Source organism: Balaenoptera acutorostrata, chromosome 11 (genome assembly GCF_949987535.1).
Source record: "Balaenoptera acutorostrata chromosome 11, mBalAcu1.1, whole genome shotgun sequence".
NCBI classification, from domain to species: domain Eukaryota; kingdom Metazoa; phylum Chordata; class Mammalia; order Artiodactyla; family Balaenopteridae; genus Balaenoptera; species Balaenoptera acutorostrata.
The window spans coordinates 6,326,813-6,354,490 of NC_080074.1; the positions used below are offsets into that span (position 1 = coordinate 6,326,813).

General features: G+C 55.9%; 1 protein-coding gene and 1 long non-coding RNA gene across 2 annotated transcripts; one reads left to right on the plus strand and one right to left on the minus strand.

The window, feature by feature from the left end:
- Positions 1–3,003: 3,003 nt before the first annotated feature.
- LOC130709185 (uncharacterized) lies at positions 3,004–8,627 on the minus strand. Its single transcript, XR_009009673.1, has 3 exons — positions 8,289–8,627; positions 3,638–3,889; positions 3,004–3,533 (listed from the first exon to the last, which is right to left on the minus strand). It is a non-coding gene; the product is annotated as an uncharacterized LOC130709185 (long non-coding RNA).
- Positions 8,612–27,206, plus strand: TTLL12 (tubulin tyrosine ligase like 12). The gene is made up of 14 exons (XM_057556140.1): positions 8,612–8,919; positions 12,639–12,811; positions 14,942–15,140; positions 15,984–16,143; positions 16,224–16,357; positions 19,319–19,395; positions 20,593–20,709; positions 20,874–21,068; positions 21,416–21,527; positions 22,277–22,428; positions 22,801–22,882; positions 24,495–24,563; positions 25,165–25,303; positions 25,766–27,206. Exons 1-14 carry the CDS (start codon positions 8,710–8,712, stop codon positions 25,915–25,917), a joined length of 1,971 nt encoding a protein of 656 aa, XP_057412123.1. The 5' UTR covers positions 8,612–8,709; the 3' UTR covers positions 25,918–27,206.
- The last annotated feature ends 472 nt before the right edge of the window (positions 27,207–27,678 follow it).

The window sequence follows — 27,678 nt, forward strand, 5'->3', positions numbered from 1 at the left end:
TTCTCTCTAGTTGCAGCATGCAGGCTCAGTAGTTGCAGCACACAGGCTTAGTTGCCCTGAGGTGTGGGAGATCTTAGTTCCCCAACCAGGGATCAAACCAGCGACCCCTACATTGTAAGGCAGATTCTTAACCACTGGACTGCCAGGGAAGTCCTGAAAGTTCTCTTCTTGAAAAGATACCATACAGGCGAGGCCAGACAGGAGAAGGCATTTGCAACATGTTTAGCTTACAAAGGATTAGTATCCAGATTATGTAAAGAAACCCTACAAACAATAAGAAGAAAAGGCCAGCACCTCAATTTTAAAAAAGAGAGCAAAAGAAGAAACAGGATGGCCAATTAACATTTGAAAAGATGCTCAACCTCATTAATAAAAATAGAAATACAAATGAAGACAACAAAGTCATACCACTGTGACACTAGGCTGGCAAAAATTAAGTCTGATGTAATAAGAGTCAGAGAGGATATGGATCAACTCTGCTAGGTATAAATGGAGGAGCTCTTACACATGTGTGCCAGGAAACATACAAGAATATTCATATCCTCATGTTTACAAGAGCAAAAAGCTGCAGGTAACCCAAACGTCAATCAGTGGAAGATTGCAGTAGTCACACAATTAAATATTATATAGCTGTGAAATTAATTATTACCTCATGCAACAGTAGAGATATATCTTTAAAACATAATGTGCAGGAACAAGACCAGGATGTCTGCTCCCAGCATTGCAGTGGAGGTTCTAGCCGGGACAATTAGGCAAGAAAAAGAAATCAAAGGCATCCAGGTTGGAAAGGAAGTAAAATTATCTCTATTTGCAGATGACCTGATGTTGTACATAGAAAATCCTAAGGAATCCACAAAGAAGCTATTAGAACTAATAAATAAAATCAGCAAGATTACAGAGTATAAGATCAATATGCAAAAATCGGTTATATTTCTACACATCAACAATGAATAATCTGAAAATGAAATTAAGAAAAATTCCATTTACAATAGTATTAAAAAGAATAAAATAATTAGCAATAAATTTAACAAAAGAAGTGCAAAACTGGGGAGTCCCCTGGTGGTCTAGTGGTTAGGATTCGGCACTTTCCCTGCTGTGGCCTGGGTTCAATCCCTGGTTGGGGAACTGAGATCCCGCAAGCCGCTCAGCACAGGCCAAAAAAAAAAAGTACAAAACTTGTACAAAAACAGGCTGGTGGTTCCTCAGATAGTTAAACTGAAAACATATATTCACACAAAAATTTATACATGAATGTTCATAGCAGCATTATTCATAATAGCCAAAAAATAGAAACAGCCCAAATGCCCATCAATTTATCAATGGACAAAGAAAATGTGGTATACCCCTACAATGGAATACTATTCAGCCATATAAATGAAGTACATGCTAAAATATGAATGAACCTTGAAAACATTATGCTGAGTGAAAGAAGCCAGTCACAAAAGCCACATGTTGTATGGTTCCATTTTTGTGAATGTCCAAAACAGGCAAATCCAGAGACAGAAAGTAGATTAGTGGTTTCCAAGGGCTGAGGGGGAGGGGGTTGGAAGATGGGGATGGGAGATGAGGAGTGACTGCTAATGAGTAAAGGGTTTCCTTTTGGTGTGATGGAAATGTTCTGGAATCAGTCATGGTGATGTTTGCACACCATGCAAGCTTGTGAATACACTAAAACCCACTGAATTGTATACTTTAAAAGTGTGGACTGTCAAGGTTGGTGTGATTCAATAAGAAATATGTATTTGGTCTTTGAGTTCCGTTTGGAGTCTCCAGAGTGCTGTATCTCTTGTATGCTGATGAGATGTCTGGGGGCTCAGGGTCCCTAGACGGCTTCAGGACAGGGGCTGGTCACCAGAAAGACCACAGTGTAATTACAGGGTTGGAACTTTCAGCTCCACCGCCTGACTTATGGCCAACGATTTATTCAATCACGCCTACGTAATGAAACCTCCATAAAAACCCCTAAACAATGGGGTTCAGAGAGCTTCCTAGTCGGTGAACATGAGGAGGTGCTGGGAGGGTGGTACACGCAGGAGGGCACGGAAGCTCCTCTCCTACACCTGGCCCTAGGCATCTTGTCCATCTGCCTGTTCCTGAGTTGTATCCTTTATAATAAACCAGTAACAGTAAGCAAAGCTCTTTCCTGAATTCTGTGAACCATCCTAGCAAATTATCGAACCCAAGAAGGGGGTCATGGGAACCCCCCTGTATTTATAGCAGGTTGGTCAGAAGCACAGGTGACAACCTGGGACACGTGACTTGCATCTGTAGCAGGGGAGTCTTGTGGGACTGAGCCCTTAACCTGTCCAACTCCAGGTAGATAGTGTCAGAACTGAATTGAACTATAAATTATAAAGAGTTGGAGAAATGTTTGGTGTGGGGGAAAAAGCACACACATTTGGTGTCAAAAATGTTGTGAGTGGGAATTCCCTGGCGGTCCGGTGGTTAGGACTCCACACTTTCACTGCCGAGGACACAGGTTTGATCCCTGGTCAGGGAACTAAGATCCCTCAAGCTGCACAGCATGTCCAAAAATAAATAAATAAATACAAATTTTAAATGTTGTGAGTGAAAACAGGTCTGAACAAAACAAAACACCATAACACAGAGTGGAAAAAAATATCCCATGGACTTCACTGGTGGCACAGTGGTTAAGAATCTGCCTGCCCATGCAGGGGACATGGGTTCGATCCCTGGTCCAGGAAGATGCCACATGCTGCAGAGCAACTAAGCCCATGCGCCACAACTACTGAGCCTGCGTGCCACAACTACTGAAGCCCGTGTGCCTAGAGCCCGTGCTCCGCAACAAGAGAAGCCACCGCAATGAGAAGCCCGCACACCGCAACAGAGTAACCCCCACTTGACACAACTAGAGAAAGCCCGCGTGCAGCAATGAAGACACAACACAGCCAAAAATAAATAAATAAATAACGCCATTAAATCTGGTCAAAAGTATGGACCATTTAAAAAAAAAAGAGAATATCCCATAAATCATAACTCCATATCTTTAATCTCAAAAACCAACAAAACTAAGCAGTGTACTGTTTAATTAAACATACAATCATATGTAATGAAAGAATTTTTAAAGCATGGAAATAATAAACCTGTAATCCAGTACAATGACTTCTCCTGCCAGGGGATAGAAGGTAAATTAGTGGAGGAAAGCACAGCGGTGTTGTTGGTTAATAACCTACGTAGGGTTTCAGCTATAATTTTGTACGCGTTAACTATTTAAAAGGATAACAAAGGGAGAGGCATGGTTTTAACACATTTCCTTAGGAAGATGCCATTGGGAGACAAGCCCACAGTCTCTTGGTCAGCGGTCAGCGCAACCGGCCAACTCTTCCCCCTAGCGCGGAAGCAGATCACTGCCTCTTTGGTTGAGAACTGGCTCCATGGTGCAGGAAAAACACATTTTCTACGAGCAGCCTCAGCACAGCTCATAGCAGGAGAAGCTTTCAGGGACCAAAGGTCACCTTGTGCCTTGGTCATTCTTTGTCCCCCAAACTCTCTCTTTTCCTCTCTTCTTTTCCCTGGGTGGGGGGGGTGGGGGGAGTGGTGAGTGAAGCAGAGACGTGACTTTATGTTGATTAGATTGCATATTCATATGATATTTGTCTTTGTCTGTCTGACTTACTTCAGTATGAGACTCTCTAGGTCCATCCATGTTGCTGCAAATGGCATTATTTTGTTCTTTTTTATGGCTGAGTAATATTCCACTGTATATATGTACCACATCTTCTTTATGCATTCATCTGTTGATGGGCTTTTAGGTTGCTTCCATGTCTTGGCTATTGTAAATAGTGCTGCAGTGAACATCGGGGTGCATGTATCTTTTTGTATTATAGTTTTCTCCAGATATATGCCCAGGATCGCTTATATGTGGAATCTAAAAAAATGATACAAATGAACTTATTTACAAAACAGAAATAGAGTCACAGATGTAGAAAATATACTTATGGTTACCAGGGGGGAAAGTCAGGGGGAGGGATAAATTGGGAGATTGGGACTGACATATACACACTACTCTATATAAAATAGATAACTAATAAGGACCAATTGTATAGCACAGGGAACTCTACTCAGTACTCTGTAATGACCTATATGGAGAAAGAATCTAAAAAAGAGTGGATATCTGTATATATATAACTGATTTACTTTGCTGTACACCTGAAACTAACACGACATTGTAAATCAACTATACTCCAACAAAAAAAAATTTTTTTTTGTTTTTAGGAACTTCCCTGGTGGTCCAGCGGTTAAGACTCCACACTCCCAATGCAGGGGGCCTGGGTTCAATCCCTGGTCAGGAAACTAGATCTTGTATGCCATAACTAAATATCCCTCATGCCGCAAGACCCAGCACAGCCGAATAAATAAATAAATAAATAAATTTTTAAACTGCATATTCAGAGGCCCCCTGTGGAGGTAACATTTCAGCTGAGACCTGAAGAATGAGTTGGAATTAACAAGGTGGGAAGAGGGCAAGGGCTCCCAGGCCGAAGGAACAGCGCGTGAAAACCCTGGATGCAATGGTGAGGCATTGCACTCCTAAAGCTGAAGAAGGCCAGCAAGGTGGGGCTCAGAAATGAGGGGAAGAGTGTGCTGAAAGGAGGCTGAAGAGGTCAGCAGAGCTGGACCATGCAGGACTTTCAAGGTCACATGAAGGGCTGAGTTTTTATTCCTGGGCACTGGGTAATCACAAAAGATTTCAAGTAGGGATCTGATCCGATTGGGTTTGCATTTGGGGAGAAGAATGAAAAACAGGCCTGCCCTGTCAAAGGGATGGGTCAGAGACATTCACATGACCTGACCAGTGTGAGAGAAAATCTATGAGACTCAGGCTTCCTTCCCCAGTGGGACTGGATCCCTGGCAGGATGTAGGCTGGAGCTATCGCAGCTACTTTATCACACAAGAGGGTAGCCTATCAGAGAGGGAAGCCAATGCATAGAAGAGCAGAGCTGAGACAAGGACAGAAAAAGTAGATCCTGGTGATGTTTGTGCCCCTTGATCAAGCTGAACCTGAAGTCCACTGAACTCCTTTGTTATGTGTTATGTGATAGTTCTGGCTGCCATAACAAAATACCACAGACTGGGTAGCTTAAACAACAGAAATTTATTTTCCAGAGACTAGGAAGTCCAAGATCAAGGTGCAGGTTAGCGTTCTCTTCCTGGCTTGCAGATAGCCACCTTCTCACTCTGTCCTCACTAGGTGAAGAGAGATAATGCTCTGGTATCTATTCCTCTCCTTTTAAGGACACCAGCCTTATTGGTTTAGGGCCCCACCCTTATGGCCTCATTTAACTTTTATCACCTCCTCACAGGCCCTATTTACAAATTCAGTCACATTGGGGGTTAGGGCATCAACATATGAATCTGGGAAGAACACAAACATCCAGTCCATAACTCTGTGGAAGCCAATAAATACCCTTCTTCCTTAAGCCAGTTTGAGTTGGATTTACTGTCCCATGGAGTGGGTAAACTACAGACTGACACAGAGGGGGCGGAAGATGCAGATGCTAAGACAACAGACAGGTTTTCAGCTAGTGCAACATATATTTGCTCATAACAAAATAATTATTATAAGTATGATATATATCTGCATAGGCATAGACTATAAGGCAAGATAAACAATATAACATAGTTGCTATTAGTGATCAGGCCTGTGAAGTACAGTCATTCTTACCTAGTTATAATGTAATATTATGTACTAAATATTCACAGTGAGATCCTGCTGCCCCTGCCTACCTACCTACCACCTGAGTTGTGCCTGTTCTGTGGACTACAAGATGCATGAAGCCTCCGGGAAATTACAGAGTTTGTGTGCATGAGTCACATGTAGGAGTTAGAGGCTGAGTGGTCCTGCTGCAGATTGAATAGAGCAGTCTGGACACTTCTGCTGTTCAGAGGGTTTTGTCCCCTCTTGTATGGTATAAATCCACAGCTTTTTGTTTATATTTTGTTTACTAGTATTTTTTGTCTTATTGTGCAATAAACCTTTTCAGGAGCAATAAACATTTTTTAAAGTCCACACTTAATTTAAAATTAAGTTTTATATTTCCATTTTTCAGAGTCGGTTATGAAACTGAAACTTCCACAGAATGCCTGTGGACATTTACCTTTCACCCCGGGGGCCAAAGAGATATTAACTGCAAACCAAACCAGATGACACAAATCTCATTCATAAGTATCACATTGACTTCGAAAGTTAGTAATTATTTTAAGAAGGCTGTGCCCCAAAATGAATTAACATGTGAAGCTGCAGAACTGGGTTGACATTTCATTCTGTAAATCATGACTCTTCATTTAGATCAAATGACTTTTTATACACTAGCTTCACTCGTTTTTCTAATTCCAAGTTTTCTTGTGTCCATTTCACTGTTAATGTGTTGGCTCCACTGGCTGAGGAATTATTCCAGTGTGGATGCCATATTGTTATCAGAGTCATTAGATGCTGTCATTTCTTGCTTCCGATTCATGGAATCAAAATTAAACTTTTGGAAGTTCATTCTATCCAAAGTGCAAAACTAACATTATTGTGAATGCTACTCAGCTAATATAAGTTGAACACCGAAGGCATTTTTTTCTTGCAGTGATAATACTCACATAAAGTTCAACAGGCACAGCATAGGGGGACTAACATTTTTACTAAATTAAGAACCCCTCAGGAATTCCCTGGCAGTCCAGTGGTTAGGACTCTGTGCTTTCACTGCTGAGGGCCTGGGTTCAATCCCTGGTCGGGGAACTAAGATCCCGAGTGCCGAGCTGCACAGCCATTAAAAAAAAAAAGAACCCCATGAAGCAGAAATACACCTGGAATTGGATGTGGTTAAAAATTACATCCAAACAAGCTGTAAAATTATATCAATTGAATTAGAAATCATAGTTGTCAAAAATTACAAATATTTTTTCACAGTTAGAGTAATTGAACTGCAAAATTTTTGTGACAAAGCTGATGTTAGATAGAAAAAAAGCACTTCAGCATGGTAGTAACATGTTTTTCCCTGTTAACATGTTTCTTCACCATGTCAATGAAAAAAATTAATCAGTCGATCTAAGAAAGAAATGGAAAATTTTATTTGAGCCAAATTGAGTATTATAACCTGGGAAGTCTTTCAGAGAGCTCTAAGGACTGTCCTGCCTGTTAGAGGTCAAAGCACAGGGATATAAGTTATTGAGACAGAGGGCTATATGTTAAATGACATATTATCGACAGTTTACACAATCCAGATCTACGTGTACAAAACAAGTAGTAGGTCATGGGTCACGGTGGCCTCTTCTAAGATTAAGAAGGAAGGTTATCTCCTAAGGACTAATGATCCTTGATGAGATTAAGAAAGAAGGTCATCTCCCAAGGAGGTTGGGTTAATGTGGATGCACAAAATACACTAAAGGGCAGGGAGAGGGACATTCCTGACCGGTCCAGTGCTTCCAACGCAGCAGGTGGGGGATCAATCCCTGGTCAGGGAACTAAGACCCCACATGCCATGCGGCACGGGCAAAAAAAAAGTAAAAAAATTTAAAAACAAATTAAAAAGCAGGGGCGGGGGGGCAGGGAGGAGGACCAAACAGGCAGATAAAAGTTTTATGTTTAAGTTTTTCTTATCTCGCCATAAAATATGAATTTTATTTCATCGTCATCAATTGGAGTTTGGAAGTTTGAGCTTTTGCATAACAACTTAAGTGTCCTAGTCACATTGAACGAGTCTTCTACATTGGTGCATTTTGTTCAAATTCAGCTTAAAAGTTTTAATCAAGGACTTCCCTGGTGGCGCAGTGGTTAAGAATCCGCCTGCCAATTCAGGGGACTCGGGTTTGAGCCCTGCTCCAGGAAGATCCCACATGCCGCAGAGCAACTAAGCCTGTGCGCCACAACTACTGAGCCTGCGTTCTAGAGCCCGCGAGCCACAACTACTGAAGCCCGAGTGCCTAGAGCCTGTGCACCACAACGAAGAGTAGCCCCAGCTCACCACAACTAGAGAAAGCCCGTGTGCAGCAACGAAGACCCAATGCAGCCAAAAATAAATAAATAAGTTTTAATCAAAATATTCAGCAACTGAAGCACAAAAAAAAACTTTAGTCTTTGAGCTTTCCATCAAATTACAATTACTGATAAGTTGCAAATGGGAAAACAACGAAACGCATCCCTATGGAAGCAACAGAACTTGAACAATTAGGACGATCAAAGAATGATTTCTGAAATTCTGTAGCTGCACTCTGAGCTTGGGAAGATGTCGGTGCGGGACACCGGTGTCTCTGGGCCTCGGTTTCCCCTTCTGGACACTACCTGGAGTCCCTTCTGGTTCCGACCGCGTGGACGCTGGAAGGCCTCACTCCCGGCATCCCCCCGGGTAACCGCGGGCTGAAAGAGAAAACACCGCCCCCACCAGGCGCGCGTGCGCACACGCCGGCCGCCCCAGGCCACAAACACACCACCCCCGCGCGCTCACGCACGCGCAGTGACGCGCGAGCACCCTTCGGAAGGCCCGGCCTTTGGGTGCCCCAGGTCCCGCGCACCAGCTTTGCGCCCCAGCTGCCTTCGGCGAGCCTGGAGGCCAGGCGTGTGGGCGGGCTTGCGGGCGGCGGTGGGCGGGGAGCCCAGAGGAGGGCGGGGCTGGCGGCGGGGCTGGCGAGCGGGCGGAGTCGGGAGGGCCGGGCCCGCGGGCTGCGGCGGCGCTGGACTTGGCGGTGGCGCTGGTGGAGGCGACATGCAGGCCGACGGGAGGCTGGAGCGCGGCAGCCGGGTCCTGACGCCGCAGTCGGCGCCGAGCTTGGAGTCGGACCCGGAGCTGGGCCCGGACCCGGAGGAGGACGCGCGGGCCCGGGCCAAGTTCGCGGCGCTGCACGGCCCGGCGCTGCGCGCGTCGGGAGTCCCCGAGCGGTACTGGGGCCGCCTCCTGCACAAGCTGGAGCACGAGGTGCGGGCTGGGGTGACGCGAGGAGGGCGAGGCGCCGGGCGGGGAGAACCGGGGTGCAGGGCGTGCCCGGAGCGCCCCGGGCTCCCTTTGAGAGGTGCCAGGGAAGCTGCGATGCAGGTCCTCGAGGCGCGCATCCTCCAGTCCGGGTCTGCGCGGGCGCGGGGCGCGCCGGGGGTGGGTCGCTCTGGACCCTTCTACCAGGAAGGGTGTGGTCTGCGGGCTGGCTCTTGGCTGAGAGCCGCTGGGGTGGGGCGGCCCGGGGCCTCCTGGAGGACGCGTGCGGAGGAGGTTGGGAGGGCGCCTGGGGGAGTTGGTGGCTGGGAGAAGGAGGGCGAGCGCGTTCCGGGGCGGGGCGGGCTTCGGTGAGACGCGCAGCGGAGAGTTGGGGGGCGGCGTTGATGGACGATGCAGGGAAAACGGCCGGTGGTTTGAGGATGAAGAGCCACGAATCCCTTGACGACCGACTTAGACTTTACCTCCATGGCAGTTTGTGGCCTAGGAGTGGCGGCCAGAGCCTGTACCTGTGGCCCTGGTCCTGCCAGCATCTGGGGCTGGGCCAGGGCTGCGGCAAAAACTGGAACTAAAATGAACTTTGGCTCCCGTTGTGTGCCAAGCCCTGGGCTGCGTCCTCCACACATCCGAGCCCAGAGCAGTCCTGGGGGGGTGGTAAGATTCCTCACCCCCCCTTTATACAGTGCAGAAAACTGAGGCTCAGGAAGAGGAAGTGACACTCCCAAGGTCTGTCAGACTTCAGAACTAGAAGCTTGCTTTCAGCCACTGCCTGCCTCAGGGAAAACAGACGTCCAGTGAGTTTGTGTGGCTTTAACTGTTCAGGTCATAGAGTTCTTTCGTGTTTCTTCGTCTGATTTGAGCCCCGGGTCACCTTCATTTTGCAGATCAATGAAGACAGGCTGTGGGAGTTGGAGACAGAATCTAAACAAAAATGAAAAGAGCTCAGATGCTTCAAGGGTCTCCTTTTTTGTGGGGTCGGCTCCCTTCTGCTGTCCTGTGCTCTAGCCTGTGTCTCCAAAGGGCCTCCGCAGGGTCCTGGCTGAGGGGTGGGCCCTGGGTTTTGGTGGTTTGCCCATGTGCTGAAGCCAGAGCACGTTCACGGGCCCTCTGTTGCGGCCTTCTGAGCTGGAACCAGGCTCCTGCAGGGGCTGCCTCCTGGGCCGGAACAGACTGAGCAGTGCAGGCGGCGAGGTGGGACCCTGGAGCCAGAAAAAGGCTGCTGGACAAACCGCACCCTTTCAGCCAGTCTCTCTGCCTCTGAAATCAGGGTTGGACCAGGTACCTTCCTGCCCAAAACACAAGTAGTTGCTATAAAAAAAGGTGCAGTGTTATTGGTACCTACATTTTGTAACAGTGAATTCCCTTCCCCCTTATGACTTGCCCTCAATTCGCCAGCATTTCCTGAGCACTTACCCTAGTCCCAGGCCTGTGCTGGGCAGGAGGGGACCCCAGCGGTTTGTTAGGATAAAAAGGTCCTCGTGTACTGGGTGAAAGGAGCACGAGGTGGAAACACCCTGGCTCCGGCCCTGCCAGCCTCTGCGGGCAGTGAACTCACCTGGGCAAGTCACTTGCCCATCTGAGTCCAAGTCTCCCTCTGGAAGGTGAGGACCAGGAAACATGGCTCCGACTTCCACGGTCTTGGTGGGGGATTGGGTAGAGAGGCATGCCCAGCTCATAGTCACCAGAGTGTAATGTCCCCTCCATCCTGGCCGCAAGATCTGCAGGCCGCCTGGCTACTGCTGCTCTGCTGAGGGACAGCCAGTACTTTTCCATGACCCTCCCTTGCCGTTACGGGGTTATGGGCAGAGCTGTGAGTCACCACTGCCAGACCCAAACCTGCAGCCATTGTTCTGACAAACCTGCTGCTGTGGGCCCAGGTGTGGGGGAGGTCCACAGGCACCTGCTGACCAAGGAATGGGGCCCCTCCAGCCCCCGAAAGCTGGGGACCCCGGTGCCTTGGAAAGGATGGGGAGTGTTTTACAGTAAATTTCAGCTCTTTTCTGTCTGCAGGAACTTCCCAGCTGCAATACCATTCCCCTTCCTTACCTCGTTAGGGCCTCCTCCAGTCCCTCTGTGAAGGGATGGTGGTCACCCCCATTTCACAGCTAGGAGAAGCCAGGCCCTGTACTGTCCCCTCCCTCCTGTCAGGTTTGGGGGTAGAGGGCTGGAGATACGGGGTTCTGGGTGGAAGCCCGAGGCGTGAGTCCCAGCCTCTGAGCCGCTCTCTTCTCATCTCCAAAACCGGAGGGAAGGTAGTGGCTTCACCCTGGGCTCTGGCGGGGGTTAAAGGCGCCGTCCCAAAAAGTGCCCGAGCTCCCCTGCGGATGGATCTGTTCGGCTCCACAGCCCTTCCCACCCCAGCTTCTCTGCCTGGAGTCCTTGCACCACCATGGCATGGCCACACGTTTAAATCTTCCTCTTCCTTCACCGCTCACCTCAGGTGACGGCTTCCCCGTAAAGTCTTACCCGGCCCTCCAGGCCCCCGCACCGCTTACCTGGTCGTCTCAGGTGGCCCCTCTGCCACTCGGGGAGAGGTCATGAGTGATTCATCCTCATACCCCCAAGTGCCCGCCTGCCCAGCACATCCAAGCTGCTTGTGCCTGAATAGATGGCTGATTTCCAACTACTGGGATGAGTTTATCTTCCATTTTTAATAGAGTCATGAGAAAGGTTTTAGGGGCAGCTGGCCTTTGTTGAGTCCCTGCTATGTGCCACGGACTCTGTGTGTACTGTTTGATTGAGGTAATACGCTCTCAGCTCTCCTGGAAGGTGGATGATGCCCCCTTCCCAGGTGAGAGACTAGTCTCAAAAGTGTCGTGATGGTAGCAAGTGCTTACAGAGGGTTTGCCAAGCTTAGCTTCTTCGAAGCTCTTCACGTGTGTTAATCATTTAATCCTCCCAACAAGCCCCTCAGGTAGGTTCTCGTATCCCCATTGTATGGATGGGGAAACTGAGGCACAGAGTAGTTCAGTGTCTTGTTCAAGGTCACATAGCCTGGCTGCCGAATCTGCCCTAAGGCCCCTTGCCGACTTGTGGCAGACACCAGGTACATGAGTGTGGCTATATGGGGACCGACTGGCTTGTCACCTTCACCAGCTGCACGTGGTTGGCAGTTGCCCTTTGCCAGGGAAACTCAAGGACCAAGTCCCTTACCTTCTGCCCCATCCTGGCCCAGGACCTCAGGAGACTAGACCCAGGCCATGGTTTGTGCAGACCTGGGCTGGCGTGGTGGTGTCAGGAGGCTCTTGGGCCCCTGTTTCCATCTGGGTCACCTCCGCTGCCCTGGTGTTGGCTTGGTGGTGCTGGTGAGAGCAGAGTTGGGGTGCAATCCCTAGCCACCGAGTTCCTCACTCTCCCAGTCATTTCCCGCGTGACGGGAGCCACCCGCTCTGCCTTCTGAGCTGCATTTTCCCTGTAATGCAGGAGGCCAGACTAGATATCATGGGACACATGCATGCAGCCCCACCTCCAAGCTCGGGTCCCACGGGCTGAGGGGCCTTGGACGATAGCGCCAGCGATAGTGGGGGAGGTTAGGGCGTCATTCTCACTGATGAGGAACCCGTCTCCCCACCTGTAAAATGGGTAGCTGGGCAATAAAGAGGTCCTGCTTCTCCTAGGGGTTCAGTTTGTCCTCGAGGCCGGGGTGTGGCGGAAGGAACGGGTCAGGAATGGGGTCTCCTGCCAACACGCCCTCCTGTGGCCCCCAGGTGTTCGACGCTGGGGAGATGTTCGGGATAATGCAAGTGGAAGAAGTGGAGGAGGATGAGGGCGAGGACGAAGCGGCCCGGGAATTGCGGAAGAAGCCCAACCCAGGCGGCGAGCTCTGCTACAAGGTCATTGTGACCAATGAGAATGGGCTTCAGGCGGCTGACCCCAACAGGTAGGAGCCGCAGGCCGACGCCTTTCGTCCGCACCGAGGCTGTCAGGGCCGGGCTGCCTTTTAGAAAGATGTCACCAAGGTCGTCGCCACTAGGGAGAAGCTGTCGTCGCGAGCACTCATGCTCCTGGGTGCCAGGCGCTGGTCCCTTAGCCCTGAGACAAGGTCCTGTCAGCCCCGACACTGGCGACACTCCTGTGTTAGTTGTGTTTCATGCTGTCCTGAGAGCAGCGTCCCTCCCAGATGCTTCTTAACTGTCGCAGGGGTCCCTCCATGGAGGTGTGACAAGTTCCCATTTTGCCGATGAGGAAACAATGGGGAAGGACTTGCCCAGGGTCACACAGCGGGTTAAGATCGTGGGTGTCGACCCCAGGGCAGCCTTAACTCGTGAGCCCGGGCTTTTCCAGGGACCCCGGGCCTCCCCCCGGTCCTGCTGAATCTCAGTCTCTGGGTGGAGCCCTGGGCTTTACACCCCGGCATGTGAGCAGTGTGGCCTGCTTGATTCCTCGCGTGAGGTGCCGAGGCTGGAGTGGGCCTGGGCCTTGCACGAGGCCACAGGGTAGAAAGGCCAGAGCCAAGACTGGACCCCAGGCTTCCTGCCTCCCAGGGGCCAAGAGGGGCTGTCCTCCGCCAGGAGAGGCCCACAGGTCCCTCTGCCCGACTTTGCCGGAACCCTGGCGGAGAAACTTGCCGGCCTCTGGGGGTTTCCGGGCACCTGTGACCGTAGCTCCTCCAGGAAGTCTGGCTCCTTCACCAGCCCCTGGTGGGGTGGGAGGGCCCCCACGGGTAATGACAGCAGCCAAGCTCCTCCACCCCCGTGCCCTCTGACTCAGAAACTCGCAGGCTCCCCGTTCTCATTACGTTCGGTACAGCAGACCTGCGCAGGTGCCTGCTCTGCTGCCGCCTGTGCCACCCGTGGGGCTCGGGCCCAGCGGCCACCTCGAGCAGCTCCCGGCCTCTGCCCCCTCCACGCACACCACCAGGCAGGTTTGGGGAGGGATGGGGATGGTGTCTGGGCTGGGAGCCCGGCTCCACCGCCCTTCCTGCTCCGGGGCCTTTCTTCCCTCCAGACCTTTGTGAGTCCGCCCCACCCCGCCCCAATGGCCAGGCCCCAGCCGCCATCCTCCCCCGCACCCACCGTGTCCAGCAGCCATTGTGTGCGTCTGCCCAGGTCACCCCCAGATGCTCCACTTTGAAGGCCTGGCTCTGTGCCGTGTCTCACACGGTCACAAACTCTACGCACGAGGACAGGAATAAATCATTTGTTTCAGGATATGCGAACAAAAGACAATATAAGTGCAGTAAAATAACTACTGCTGAGCTTGCCCCCCAGCCTAAGAACCAGAGCGGTGGCCGTTCCTTCCGTGTTAGCAGGGGGCCGGGCCAGTGCTGCTTCCCCAGCAGGCAGAAGCCAGGGTGTTCGGAGCCTCCGAGTCCAGCAGGGCTTGGATGGTGTCCGGGCAGCCTGACCTGTGGGCTGGGGGCAGTCAGTCATGTCCTTGGGCCTGCAGTGGGGACACCCCACCCTCCACCACGCTGGTGTGAGAGCCTTGCAGCGGGCCCACCGGGCACCTGCGGCGCCCGGACTGTGTAGACTGCAGGTGTGCGTACACGTGGGGCCTTGAAGCCTCTCCCGCAGAAGTCCCTGGCGCTTCCCAAGAAGTGCCCAGAAGTCCCGGGCAAGCACGAGTGAGCTCTGAGTGGGGCTCCTTTGCGTGTCTGCCTGCAGGTAGCAAGGTTGGGGGGGTGTGGGCCTGCCCTCCAGCAGTTCAAAATCCAGTTGAGGACAGTTAACTGTCGCGGTGATCACTGTAGTCATCACTGAGTACATGAGGATTCAGTGTACGGTCAGCATATGCTGTTTTGTCTCATTTGATGCTCGCGTCAGCCCGGTGATAGGGGGTAGGGACCGTGTTGCCCTGTTTTAGAAACTGGAAAAGGGAGAGGAACTTGCCCAGGCCCGCACGGCGGGTGGTCGGCAGAGCCGAGATCCCCACCCAGGCCCGGTGCGGGGTCCAGGCCTCAGCCCGGCCTCTTCCTCAGGCGGATCCCGCCTGCTGGCCCTCTTTCCGCCCTCCCTTCTTGCCCTGCCTGCGTGGCAGCCTCGCGCTCACCTGTAGCCTGTGCCCGCAGCATCTTCCTTATCGACCACGCCTGGACGTGCCGCATGGCACACGCCCGCCAGCAGCTGCAACAGGTGCCCGGGCTGCTGCACCGCATGGCCAACCTGATGGGCATCGAGTTCCACGGCGAGCTGCCCAGCGCCGAGGCCGTGGACCTGGTGCTGGAGGAGATGTGGAAGTTCAACCAGACCTACCAGCTGGCCCACGGGGTGAGTGGGCAGCCGGGCCCCAGGGGAGGCAGACAGGCCTTCGCTGCCCCGTGCCGTCAGGGCTAGCGGGAGGTGTCCTTTTACCCTGCAAGTGAGGAAACTCATCTTCTGTGGTCAGTGGAAACTACCCTGGTTCCCCGCAGCTCTGTCACGGGCCTGTTATTCTTTGCCTCGGGCCAGCCAGTGCCGGGGACCCAGGCATACATGCGGCCTTTGGGCTCACAGTACACAACCCTCTCCCGGACCCCGGTGACCTGGCTGCCACTCTCCTGGCCTCTTCTGGTTCCCTCACCCTCCTAAAAGCCCTTAGTGATACCCTGCTGCTTTCCGGAGTAGAGCTGAGTCCCTTCAGCATGTCCTTGGGCTTACATCACCAACCCCCTCCCCGGCCTCCCCAGACCCACCCTTACGTTCCAGCCCCTCACCACTTTCAGTCCAGGAAAAGGCAAAAGTTGCTTCTCCTGATCTCAGCTTAGCTGTTGCCTCCTCCAGGAAGCCTTCCCTGAACTCAGAAGTCTCCCCCCTCCTCCCCCTGCACACAGAACCAAACACATCCATGTAGCTACTAGGCTAAGTGCCTTCTTTCTGTACACCTTTGCCACACACGTGATCACATGGCAGCCCGCTGGCCTGTTGTCCTTGTCTGCTAGGGCAGGGCCACCAGCCCGGAGGCCACGGGTTCAAGGGATTGAAGCCGTGTGTGGTAGGTGCTCCAGGCTCTGAGAGTTGGGCACAGACGGGCCGGTGGTAGGTGTTTGGGTCGTGGATGCGTGGAAAGGCGCGCGGATGGGAGGGGCGGGGAGGCGGAGCAGTGGGTGAGGGTGGCGTGTGCTCTGCCCGCAGACGGCCGAGGAGAAGGTGCCGGTGTGGTACATCATGGACGAGTTCGGCTCGCGCATCCAGCACGCGGACGTGCCCAGCTTCGCCACCGCGCCCTTCTTCTACGTGCCCCAGCGGGTGGCCTACACGCTGCTTTGGCCCCTGAGGGACCTGGACACGGGCGGTAAGTCAAACCCCGCCCACCCCAAGGAAGGGCCGGCCGCCTTTCTGCCACCCCCTGACTGCCCGCGTGTCCTGGTGCAGAGGAGGTGACCCGGGACTTTGCCTACGGAGAGGCCGACCCTCTGATCCGGAGGTGTGTGCTGCTGCCCTGGGCCCCCGCCGACCTGCGGGACCTCAGCTCCTCCACGCCCGAGCCGCCCGACGAGCACTACCAGGTGTGGCCTCCAGCCCCGACCCCTGGGCCTGTTTGCTGGTGGCTCCTGGAACTTTCTTCACCGAGTCGCCAAATGCTGCGGAGCACCAGCTGGCTGCCCTGGGAGGGAGAGGAGAGTTTGGGGGTGTCTGAGAGACAAGGGGCAGCTCAGAGCTCAGGGAGCAGACGTGAGCTGCCCGGGGCCACACAGCTGGGCGCCAGCCTGGAGCCCAGACCCCGGGGTCCCGCTGCTGGGAACCGTCCTTCCAGAGGATTGGGTGGAGCTGGTGGGCTGGAGGTCGGTGCTGCTCTTCCCTGTTTTCAGGGGCCGGGGGGCGGGGGCAGTGGGCGCTCTGTGGCTCGGCTATGAATCCCAGCTCCGTACCGTTTCTCCATTTCCTGACACCTCCCTCACCAGGGATGTGAGGACACTATGCTCAGACACAGCACGGGATGTCTTCTGGTTCACAGTAGGCCCCCAGCAAGTGGTCGTCATGGGTGACCTTGCTGGGGATGACAGCAGTGCTTCAGTCCGCGGTCTGGGTCCCACCAGGGACCACTGACAAGTGCCTGGCTGGTGGTGAGTTAGCGCAGGGCCCAGTTGGTGAGGCAGGCCGGGCTGGGGAGCCAGGGTTGGTGCAGCCTGGGGTAGGGCAGCAAGTGGAGCCTATGGGAACAGAACCAGGCAGGGCTGAGCAGGAAGTAACACCCTGGCCCTCTCTCCTCCTCCGCTGCCCTCTCATCTCCTGCCACGGCTTCCCGTCAGCCGGTCCCAGTTGGAAACCAAGGGATGCACAGGCCTCTGCTTAGCACTTCACGGGCATGCTCTGCTGTAATCCTTACAATAGGCCATCCGGACCTATTTTTATCTTCATTTTACTGAGGATGAGGAAACTGAGGCACAGAGAGGTTAAGTAACTTGCCGAAGGCCACACGGCTGGCGGAAGAGCGGGAGTCCAAAACCAAGGGGTCCTGGTAACTTGTGGGCAGAGGCTCCAACCTTGCCCCACACGTTGCAGTTGCCCTGCCCCCACCAGCACATCACATGCTCGCTGAATGCCCCAGAGGATTGTGCAAAGGAGTAAACTAGTTAACTCGCGTTAGAGTGGGAAGTGTGTGTGGCGTTAGCGGTTCTGTGAGTCTGCTGGCTGGGAGGGCTGGGCTGACACAGTGGTCCTGTTGGCACTTTTCCCTCTGAATTTAACCTCAGCCAGTGGTAATTGAACTGATTCTGTCGAAAACTCAGGGATCACCCTTCTCAATTCAGAGGTGTGTTTCAGAGCCTCATAGAGTGCCTGCACCTAGTAGGTGCTTAAACACTTGAACAAGTCAGTGAATGCAAAGGGGGGAGGTTTAAGAAGGGCTTAGGAACAAAGACTTCCTGATGTTGAGGTTGTTAAAGGAACATGAATTGAAATTAGCATTTGTGGGGGGTTGAGCGAGATGCCCTCCACTGGCCAGGAAGAGGAGAAAAGAGTCCAGACAATGGTTTTCTAAAACATCCTGGTTGTTTTTCCCCATTTGACCCGTCTGGATCAGGCCTGTGCCCTGGGCCCTGGGGTTGCCTGTATTAGTTAGCTAGCACCAAGTAACAATTTATTCTGAAACATAGCAGCTCAAGACAGCAGACATTCATTATCTCTCGCTTTCTGTAGAGAGATGGGGAGTGGCCCGGCTGGGTGCTTCTGGCCCAGGGTCTCTCGTGAGCGCGCTCAGGCTGTCGTCTGAGGCTTGATGGGGCTGAGGACCTGCTCCCACGTGGCACACTCACACGCCTGGCAAGGTGGCGCTGGCTGTGGGCAGGAGGCCTCAGTTCCTCCCCAGCCGTGGGCTTCTCCGCGGGGCTGCTTGAGTGTCCTTGGGACGTGGTGACTGACTTCTCTCGGAGGAAGTGATCTGAGAGAAGGCGGGGAGGAGACTGCAGGGCCTTTCGTGAAATGGCAGACTGTTGTTCCACTTCTTTCTATTTGTTATAAACAACTCATTCAGCGCAGCCTATGCTCAAGGGAAGATGAATGAACTTTGCCTTTCAAAAGGAATATAGAAGAGTTTATGGACATGTTTTATTTTATTTTATTTATTTATTTATTTGGCTGCGCCGGGTGTTAGTTGCAGCACATGGGATCTTCGTTGCCACGTGTGGGATCTTTTTTTTTTTTTTTTTTAATTATTATTTATTTATTTATTTATTTTTTGGCTGTGTTGGGTCTTCGTTTCTGTGTGAGGGCTTCCTCTAGTTGTGGCAAGCGGGGGCCATTCTTCATTGCGGTGTGCGGGCCTCTCACTATCGTGGCCTCTCTTGTTGCAGAGCACAGGCTCCAGACGCGCAGGCTCAGTGGTTGTGGCTCACGGTCCTAGTTGCTCCGCGGCATGTGGGATCTTCCCAGACCAGGGCTCGAACCCGTGTCCCCTGCATTAGCAGGCAGATTCTCAACCACTGTGCCACCAGGGAAGCCCCTGGGATCTTTTCAGTTGCAGCATGCGGGTTCTTGGTTGCAGCATGTGGGATCTAGTTCCCTGACCAGGGATCGAACCCAGGCCCCCTGCATTGGGAGCGCAGAGTCTTCACCGCTGGACCACCTGGGAAGTCCCTATGGACATGGTTTAAACCGTCACACGGCTTAAGCTCAGAGCAGCTTTTGGGGGCTCCCCGAGGACCAGGTAGCCCCCTCCCAGGACAGGCTGGGCACCTTCTGGGCTGCTTGTGACTTGGAGGAAGCATTTAGAACAATGAGAAGATTTAGAGCAATGTTTACGTTGTTCTTTTGACACAAAACAGGCTGTTCAGCACCTGAGGGGCCTTGAGCCCCGGAATCCTGGGCTGGGGGTGGTCAGAGGGCTCTGGGCGCTGCGGTGCCTGTGAAGGGCTCTACCTGAGGTCCAGGTGTGCCCCCTGGGATCCCAAAACCCTTATATACAGGATGGGGAGGCGTGTGCTCCTTTTTTTGAAGGTCTGTTTCTACCTCCATTGTTTTCCTTCTAGGCTATTTTGGAGGAAAACAAGGAGAAGCTGCCAGTGGCCATCAACCCGGCAGTGTATCCCTGCGACCACGTCTTCAAGTGCGTAGCCCACCCTGCCCCCAGCCTGTGATGAGCCTTTGCCTCGGTCCCTTTCCTCACGCACTCCTCACGGTCCCCACGACTCCTGGAACAGTGCTCGGTACAGGGCGGCCTCAGTAAGTCCTCTGCCCCCTGGCAGCACAGCAGTGACAGAAACGCCACGGGCGGGGTCTCAGGGTCACAGAGAGAGCGCCCGAGAAGTGAGGGTGAGCTGGGGTGCGCACGACCTCTGGAAGCAGGGAGCCAGGGCCGACAGTGACGGTGCTGGGCACCCAGGAAAGCCACCCAGATTGCCGGGGGGGCCGCTCCCAGGTGTCTGCAGGTGTGGGCTGGCAGCTTAACGTAAGGCCAGGCAGGCCAGCAAGCCCAGGCTGGACCCGGGGTGGAAGCAGATGCTCCCTTTTACGGGTGAGGAAGTGGAGGTCCTGGGGGACGCCCACCAGGCATCGAGCTGGCTCGGGGGCGGGTCCCGGGTCAGCCAGGGGCAGGTTGGCCTCTGTTTCCAGGGGGAGGCCCTCCCTCTGGCTGCCCACACCTGCTCCAGCCAGAACAGACACCATGCTCCACTGGCCCCTTCCCCCAGGTTCTGGGGGTTTCCTCCCACTGGCCCTCGGCCCGGCCCTCCTCCCCTTACCTGAGTTCGCCACCCAGCACCCCTCCACCTCCTCAGGTCAGAGGCTGCACTGAGGCCCCCTTAGCCTCGCCCCCTCCCCACAGCTGTGCTCCTCACCGCAGTGGCGGACTATACGCCCCGTGCCGGCCCCGCCCGAGCAGCCAGCTCCTCGCCTCTCTTCCTCCCTGGATCGCAGTCCAGGGCCAGGCCTCCCTCCTGCCTTCGCACTCCAAAGTGTGGCCGCACCCACCACCACCGGCAGACAGGCTCCCAGGCCCTGTCCTCTCCTCTGCCCAGGGCCGGGCCGTGTGGAATGCAGGCCCCCGGGGCTCCGGCTCCCTTCTCTGAGGGCAGAGGTCCCAGCGGTAGACCCGTCCCGTTTCCACATGGGAGGAGGGAGCCCGTGCCTGATGAAACGCTCGGGTTCTCCTGGTTCATCCTCAGGAGGAGTGTGAGGTGGCCCTGTGGTCCCATCTTACAGATGGGGAACCCGGGGTCGCCGGGGTCCGAGAGGCCCCGTCACTGGGCGGACAAGCAGAGGCTGTGGGTCGGAGGCCGACCTCAGCCCAGCCCACCCCCCGCAGGGTCTACACAGACATCCGGCAGGTGCTCAGCCACCTCACCCACCCGCGCTTCACCTTCACCCAGAGCGAGGCGGACGCCGACATCCTCTACAACTTCTCGCACTTCAAGGACTACAGGTGAGGTGCTTCCCAGCCCGGTCCCCACCGCCTCCCCCCGAGCACCGCCTCCCCCCGAGCACCGCCTCCCCCCGAGCACCGCCTCCCCCCGAGCACCGCCTCCCCCGAGCCCCGCCCCCGGAGCCCCGCCTCCCCTGACCGGTGGCGCCTGCCTGGCCCCGCAGAAGGCTGAGCCGGGAGAGGCCCAGTGTGCTGCTGAACCAGTTCCCCTGCGAGAACCTGCTGACGGTGAAGGACTGCCTGGCCTCCGTCGCGCGCCGGGCGGGCGGCCCCGAGGGCCCGGCCTGGCTGCCCCGCACCTTCAACCTGCGCACCGAGCTGCCCCAGTTCGTCAGCTACTTCCAGCAGCGGGAGAGGCGGTGAGGACCCCCCGCCCGCCCCCCGGAGCCGCAGCGGCTGAGATCCTACGCCCATCAGGCTCCCGCGGTCCCCGCCACCCCGCCTGGCCCGCCCCCTGGCTGAGCGCCTGCCGCGCGGCGGCCACGGTTCCGGGAGCTGCGGGCTTTCGCTGTGCTGCTGCCCGGCGGCCCTTCCTCCTGGAGGGCGGCTCCCTTGGCCCCGTCAGGCTTCTCACTCCCGAGGCCCAGCCCCTAAGGTCTCCTCTGGGACCGCTCTCTCAGCCCCTCCTCTGCTGCCACAGTACTGGGGACACAGTGCCCGGGAGGGTGGGCCCAGGGCACAGCCTGGTCATCCCCTCTGCTCCCAGGGGCGAGGACAACCACTGGATCTGCAAGCCCTGGAACCTGGCCCGCAGCCTGGACACCCACATCACCAAGAGCCTCCACAGCATTATCCGGCACCGCGAGAGCTCCCCCAAGGTGGGGCCCTGGGGCGCCGGGCGGGGGTGCGGGGGGCCGCGCCGGGCTCTGCCAGGACCTTGGTGGGTAGGTCCCGGTGTCAGCGTTCTTCAGCTCACAGGAGTCTCCGAAGCCACCACCCCCACTCCTTCCCCTGCCCTTGCCTGGCGTTGGGGGGGGGGGCTGTGTGACAGTCGGGTGAGAGGAGGGAGCCTCCCTGGGTGTGTCTGACCTGCATCCCCATGCGCACCGCGCCTCACAGGACCACCTGGCAGGAGGGAGGTGGCCAGGCCAGGGAGCCCCGCAGGGCACTGGACGAAGGTGCTGTAGTAGCACGGGGCCCATCAGTGGGGGAATTGAAGGACACAGGGTTCTGCACCTGGACAGAGGCCCGAGACAAAATGCCACTGCGGTGACCCTTGTGAAGGTTTCCAGCGGTGGGATGGGGAGTCGGTGGATTTATGGCTGAGAATCTGTATTCAGTTTTCAAAGCTAAAAACTTGTGGCATCTTTTTCTTCAATTAAAGATGAAGATAAAGAATTCGTTGCAACTAAGACACAGGTTTGAAAAGACAGGAGGACCCGGAGTGCAGGGAGCAGGTCCCTTCATGGCACCGAGACGGGAGGTGGGCTCAGGAGTCAGTCTTCCTCCAGACGTGGTGACAGCACTTGGACGTCCCACGTGTGGGAGCCACAGCTGGGGAGGTCGGGGTGCTCTGTCCTGGCCCAGGTGTGACAAGCCATCTGTGGGCCTGCATCTGTGTTCTCAGGTTGTGTCCAAATACATTGAAAGTCCCGTCTTGTTCCTTCGAGAAGATGTGGGGAGGGTCAAGTTCGACATCCGCTACATCGTGCTCCTGCGGTCCGTGAAGCCCCTGACGTTGTTCGTCTATGACGTGTTCTGGCTGCGGTTCTCCAACCGGTAAATGGGGAGACTGGGCTGGGGCTGGGGGCTGGGCGACAGGGCCCCTCTTTTACTCGGGATGAGAATGCCTGCACGGGGGCTCCTTTACCACCAAGCACCCAGCAGGGACCCTGCTGAGCCCGTTTCTGTTAAACGGCAGTAATTCTCGCCCCACCTGTGTCACCACCACCTTGTGGAACAGGCACCTGCCCCCTCAAACCACGACGATGTTTACCGGCCTAGTGGGGGTCTTCGTGGTTAGCCCCTGGCCGGGGGCGCAGGGGTAGTGTGGGACTGCCCCACTCTCGGGGGAACCGGTGCCCAGCCAGGGGGCTCTGAGCATCTGCCGTGCCTGGGACCCACTCGAGCGTCTGTCCGCTCGTCCTGCAGGCCCTTCGCACTCAACGACCTGGACGACTACGAGAAGCATTTCACTGTCATGAACTACGACCCGGAACTGGTGCTGAAGCAGGTAGGGAGGGGCCTGGCGGGGCCTGGGGAGGGGTTGCCGTGGAGGCTGGCACAGACGGGACCCGACGACACCCATCAGCTTGTCTTCCGGGCAGCTTGCGTAGTGGTCAGGGGAGCTGCCTTCTGGTACCTGCGTCCCCTCCCACAGCTGCCCCCGCAGCTCTGAGGGGCACGTGCTTGGGTTGAGGGGTCCCCTGGGGCTTCCCGGTCCCCTGGCAAGTCTGAGCAGGGCAGGGTCTCAGCCGGGAAGCGCAGGCCGCCTTCTGTTCGGCACCCGCTGAGCGTGAGGACGGGTAGGGGTGGGGAGGCGCGCAGGTTCGTGTCCCGCGGCCCCCAGGGCGGGCAGCTCTGCTGGCCTGCGACCCTGCCTGGACCCTGGGCCCTCTGTCTTGCCCGTGCTCTCTGGGCACCGCAAGCAGAGGGCGTCAGCACAGCTCCTTTCGAGGTGAGGGCGTGATCCCCCAGCTGGCCAGTGGTGCACCTGGGACAGGTAGGGGAGGCGCAGCCTGGGCAGAGACAGAGGCCGGCTCTGGGTGGAGGCAGAAGGGAAGGAGAAATAAGCCCCCCGACGTGTTGTCCACGAAGTCCTCTTGGACCAGCAGGTTGGTTATGGCTGTTCTGGGCAGACAGGAAGTAGGGCACAGGCACTCTCCCACCCTGCTCCATACAAGGCCTGCAGGTGGCCTCCTGGTCCCCACCTCCCTCGAAGCAGCCACTGCTGAATGTGGGGATTGTGTTTCCGAGGCACGTGGTGATTTGTTAGTAAATGTGCCGCCCTGAGCTCTCGCTGTGCCATGTCTGAGAAGTCCTCTAGGGGGCGCTGCGCCGTCCGAGTGGCCAGGCCACGTGCACGGCCGGCAGGGCCGCTGCTGCTCCTTCCTTCTCTTGTCCTGGGCTGTGTTGACAGCTGGTCCCTAGGAGCCCGAGCCCTCGCCGGGGTCCCGGGATGTTGCAGAGGTTGTCTCTGAGGACCTGAGTGCCTTTCCTCTACATAGCAGGTGTCGTCCCGAGGGTCACGTTTCCTCTGAAGCCCCCGCGTGTGGGGACGCGTGTCCAGCAGGGCGAGAACGTTGGGCTTCCATAGGGAGCCCGTCCTGGTCCTCTCTGGGAGAAACCTGAGCTGACGGCCAGCTTGCTCAGGTGTGTTTTGGGTGACGTCTTGGCCTGAGAAGCCCTTGCTGTCCTCAGGCACTTTGAGCCGGGACCGGGCAGTGAGCTCAGGCCTGGACCTTGCAGACTTGGGTCCGAGCTCTGCGTCCAGTGACCATCGTGAGAGGGACGTGGTGACACGTTGGCCCGGGCCTCCCAACGTTCAGTGCCTCACTGGAGCTTCACAGCAACCGTGCAAAGTGGGTTTGCTGGGCGGGGAGCGTTGTCCCGTTTTACAGATGGAGACACTGAGACTCTGAGAAGTGAATGTGTCCAGAGCTCAGACCCCGTGTCCTGCCTCCCACTTGTGTCCTGCGGGGGTGGAGCTGGAGAGGCTGCTGGCGCCAACCTGGGGCCCCGGCGAGTATCAGGGCTCCACGTGAAAGCAGGGCAGGCCAGGCCTCCCCCGCCCCTGCCCAGAGGAGGCCCCAGGCAGAGCTCGACGGGCCCTGTGTCTGTTGCAGATGCAGTACGATGAGTTCGTCCCGGAGTTTGAGAAGCAGTACCCAGAATTTCCCTGGAAGAGCGTCCAGGTGAGTCCTGGCAGAGCTGGAGGGGCCGGGGCTTGCCTCATGGGCCAGCGTCAGGCGGGTGGGGGCCTTTGCCTCCTCTGGATGGTCTGCTCCTCCCATCAGGGCTGGTGAGGGAGACGGTGTGGGCCGAGACCCCTCCTCCCCTCTGGCCCGGGTGGGGTGTTGTGAGGGTTCCTTGGAGGGGGCCTGGCGGGGCATTCAGGACACCCTTGGGACAGCCAGACGGCAAAGGGCTCTGTGTGTGCCAGGAATTGCACACCTGAGGGGACACGGGGACGTGCTTAGAGACACAAGCTGGCCGCCACTTGCTGGAGTGAGCGTTCGGGAGCTGCGCTGCCTGGCTTGGTGCAGAAGGAGCCGTGGGCTCCAAGGCGGGGGACCCAGGCAGGTCTGCAGGAGCTGGATGCCAGGAGTGAGGGAGCAGGGCACAGGTGGCTCTGGCCAGGTCTGGTGTCAAAAAGGATGTCGGAGGAGGTGACTTGGCTGTTTGGGGACCAGGGCTCAGGAAGGGGCTGTGGACCCCATATGGAGAGGCTGCTCTGAAGGGCTGGGCCCAGTGTCAGCCATGCAAGCCCCTGACCCTGCCTCCCCCGGCCCCCAGGCTGACATCTTCCAGGCCTTCACGGAGCTGTTCCAGGTGGCGTGTGCCAGGCCGCCCCCGCTGGGCTTCTGCGACTACCCCTCATCCCGGGCCATGTATGCCATCGACCTCATGCTGAAGTGGGACAGCCGTCCAGATGGTGAGGGGCTCCCCTGCCCCGGAATCCACAGCGCCCTCCCCGCTTACCCAGAGGTGGCCACCCAGCCCACACAGGGACAGAGGGAGGGCATCGCTGCTCCTTCGCCATGGTCAGCACTTGCCTCGAGTTAGCCTGAGATCTGGGTCAGAGGAGGCCCACCTTTAGGAGCCACGGCCCGCAGGGCAGAGCACGAGCAGGAAAGGCAAGTGGGCGGCAGTGGTGTCGGGAGAGAGCTCGCAAGGGAAGGAACCCTGCGTGAAAGGCAGGGGGAGCAGCGGCCCTGGCCAGGCACCCTCGTGCCAGAGTCCCCGGGATGTGGTGGCTCATGTCACTCCTGGGGCTGGAGGTGGCTCCGGTCTTTCCCCTGGACAAGCAGGCTTCAGGCCAGGCCCCCAGAGAAGCCCTCGCGGGCCCCCCAGCCCACCTCCCAGGAGTGAGATGCCCGTGCTTTTGCGCCGTCAGGGAAGCAAGTGATGCAGCCGCAGCTCCTAGAGGTGAACTTCAACCCAGACTGTGAGCGGGCCTGCAGGTGCTACCCGGCCTTCTTCAACGATGTCTTCAGCACCTTGTACCTGGACGAGCCTGACAGCTGCCCCGTCACCCGCCTCGTCTAGGCACCCGCTGGCCCTTCTGTGGGTGCTCGTGGGTGGATTGCAGCCTCAGTTCCCGGAGCTGCTTCTGCACCGTGCCCCCACCCCCACCCCCGCCCCTCCTCCCCCCGCCGTGTGAGCCGTGGCCCCAGCTTCACACCCTGGGGGCTCGGGGGCCCCCTCCCCCGTCGGTCAGGAGCAGGGCCAGTCATGCTGCCCCCGGGGCTGAGTGCTAGGCCCCTGCTCACACCCCCCTCACTGCCGTCTGTGCGGTGATTAGTCTCAGCTCAGCCAAGGGCTTTATTCCGGAGAGTTTGGTTTCTGGGGTGCTGTGCTTCCAGAGGGCATTAGTGAAAGGGGTCTGGGGAGCACGCCGTGGTGTTCTCAGAAACGAGCTTCCCTAGGAGCGCCCATGGGAGCCCAGCGGTTAAACAGGCCCAGACTGGCTGCTTCCCACGCTCCACCCCAGGCCCTGTGACAGGCGTCCCCAGGTCCCCCTAGGAGCCTGCTTCTCAGACCCAGCCTTCTCCCCCTTCACCAGCAGCCTCCCTCGAGGCCCCAGGGCAGGACAGCCGCTGCCTTTGGTTGCCGTTGCCTTCCCATTTGGCCCCGTGGAAAGGGCCAGATGCGGCGCCAGCGCCTCCCCGCCCGCCGGGCACTGCAGTGTTTCCAGCCTCGCCTGAGGTTGGCTGGGACGCTCCAGTGAGGGGACTTGGGGACAGGTGTGGGCAGCAGAGCACCAGGCAGTGGGCGGCTGAGAAAGATGCTTCCAGGGAGAATGCCATCTTCCACCGGCTAGAGTCAGAATGTGGGGTTTTTGTAACTTTTTCATTTATGGGAAGAAAATACAAAATTTTCGTTCTTTCCTTAATTTTGTTTCTGAAATTTTGAGTCAGTTTCCAGGGTAGTTTGTGTTGCCACAGTGTACCCAGCCCAGCTAACCAGACGGCGGGTCTGACTTTCGTGGAGGAGCTGCCTGCAGAGCTTTCATGTGTGTGTACATGTGTGCGTGTGTGTGCGCGTGCATGCATGCGTGTGTTGGGAGGTGCTTGTTTCATTCTGAAGCCAAGAATGATCCTTGTAGCAAAACTGGACTTGACTGCGCCTCCCACTTCCGTGTCTTTTGGGGTGTGTCTGTCCACTGTCTCTGCTAACCAGAAGTTCAGCCCGTGTTCTGGGAAGCACCCTTTCCTCCAGCCAAGGAGAGGTTTAGAGGGCAGGACACCTCATCTCTGGTTTTCTCTGTGGGAGAGCTGCTGCGTCCTGTCCCCTCCTGGACTTGATTTGTACCGCAATAAAGTAAGCCTTCTCTACTTTTGCCTCCCTTTCTCTTTGGGGGCCCTGGAACCACAGACCTGCATGGTGTATCAATTGTTTTCCTTGCTCATTGTCAAAGAAAACCAAAATATCAAGACGTATGCTTTGAGAAACAGAAGAAATGAGATAGTATTTAGGCCTCCAAGTCCCTGTCTTTGGGCTGCTGTAACAAAATATCATAAACTGGGTGACTTAAACAACGGAGGTCTCTTTCTCGCTGTTCTAGAGGCTGGGATGTCCTCAAGTCACAGGGGTGGCATATTTGCTGCCTGAGGTGGGACGCTCTTCCTGGTTCATAATCGGCTGTATTCTCACTGTGTCCTCGTGAGGTGGGAGGGGCGAGGGAGCTTTCTGGGGCCTCTTTTATAAGGGCACTAATCCCATACGTGGGGGCCCCACCCTCATGACCTAATCACTCACTTCCCAAAAGCCCCACCAACTAACCGTCACAGTGGGGGTTAGGATTTC

Excerpts from the sequence above, each read along its gene's own strand:
- TTLL12 (XM_057556140.1), top strand. The coding sequence starts at position 8,710 with ATGCAGGCCGACGGGAGGCTGGAGCGCGGCAGCCGGGTCCTGACGCCG. Across the intron at positions 16,358-19,318 it reads CGCCCGACGAGCACTACCAG|GCTATTTTGGAGGAAAACAA; the intron begins GTGTGGCCTCCA and ends TTTTCCTTCTAG. Across the intron at positions 22,429-22,800 it reads TGGCTGCGGTTCTCCAACCG|GCCCTTCGCACTCAACGACC; the intron begins GTAAATGGGGAG and ends CTCGTCCTGCAG.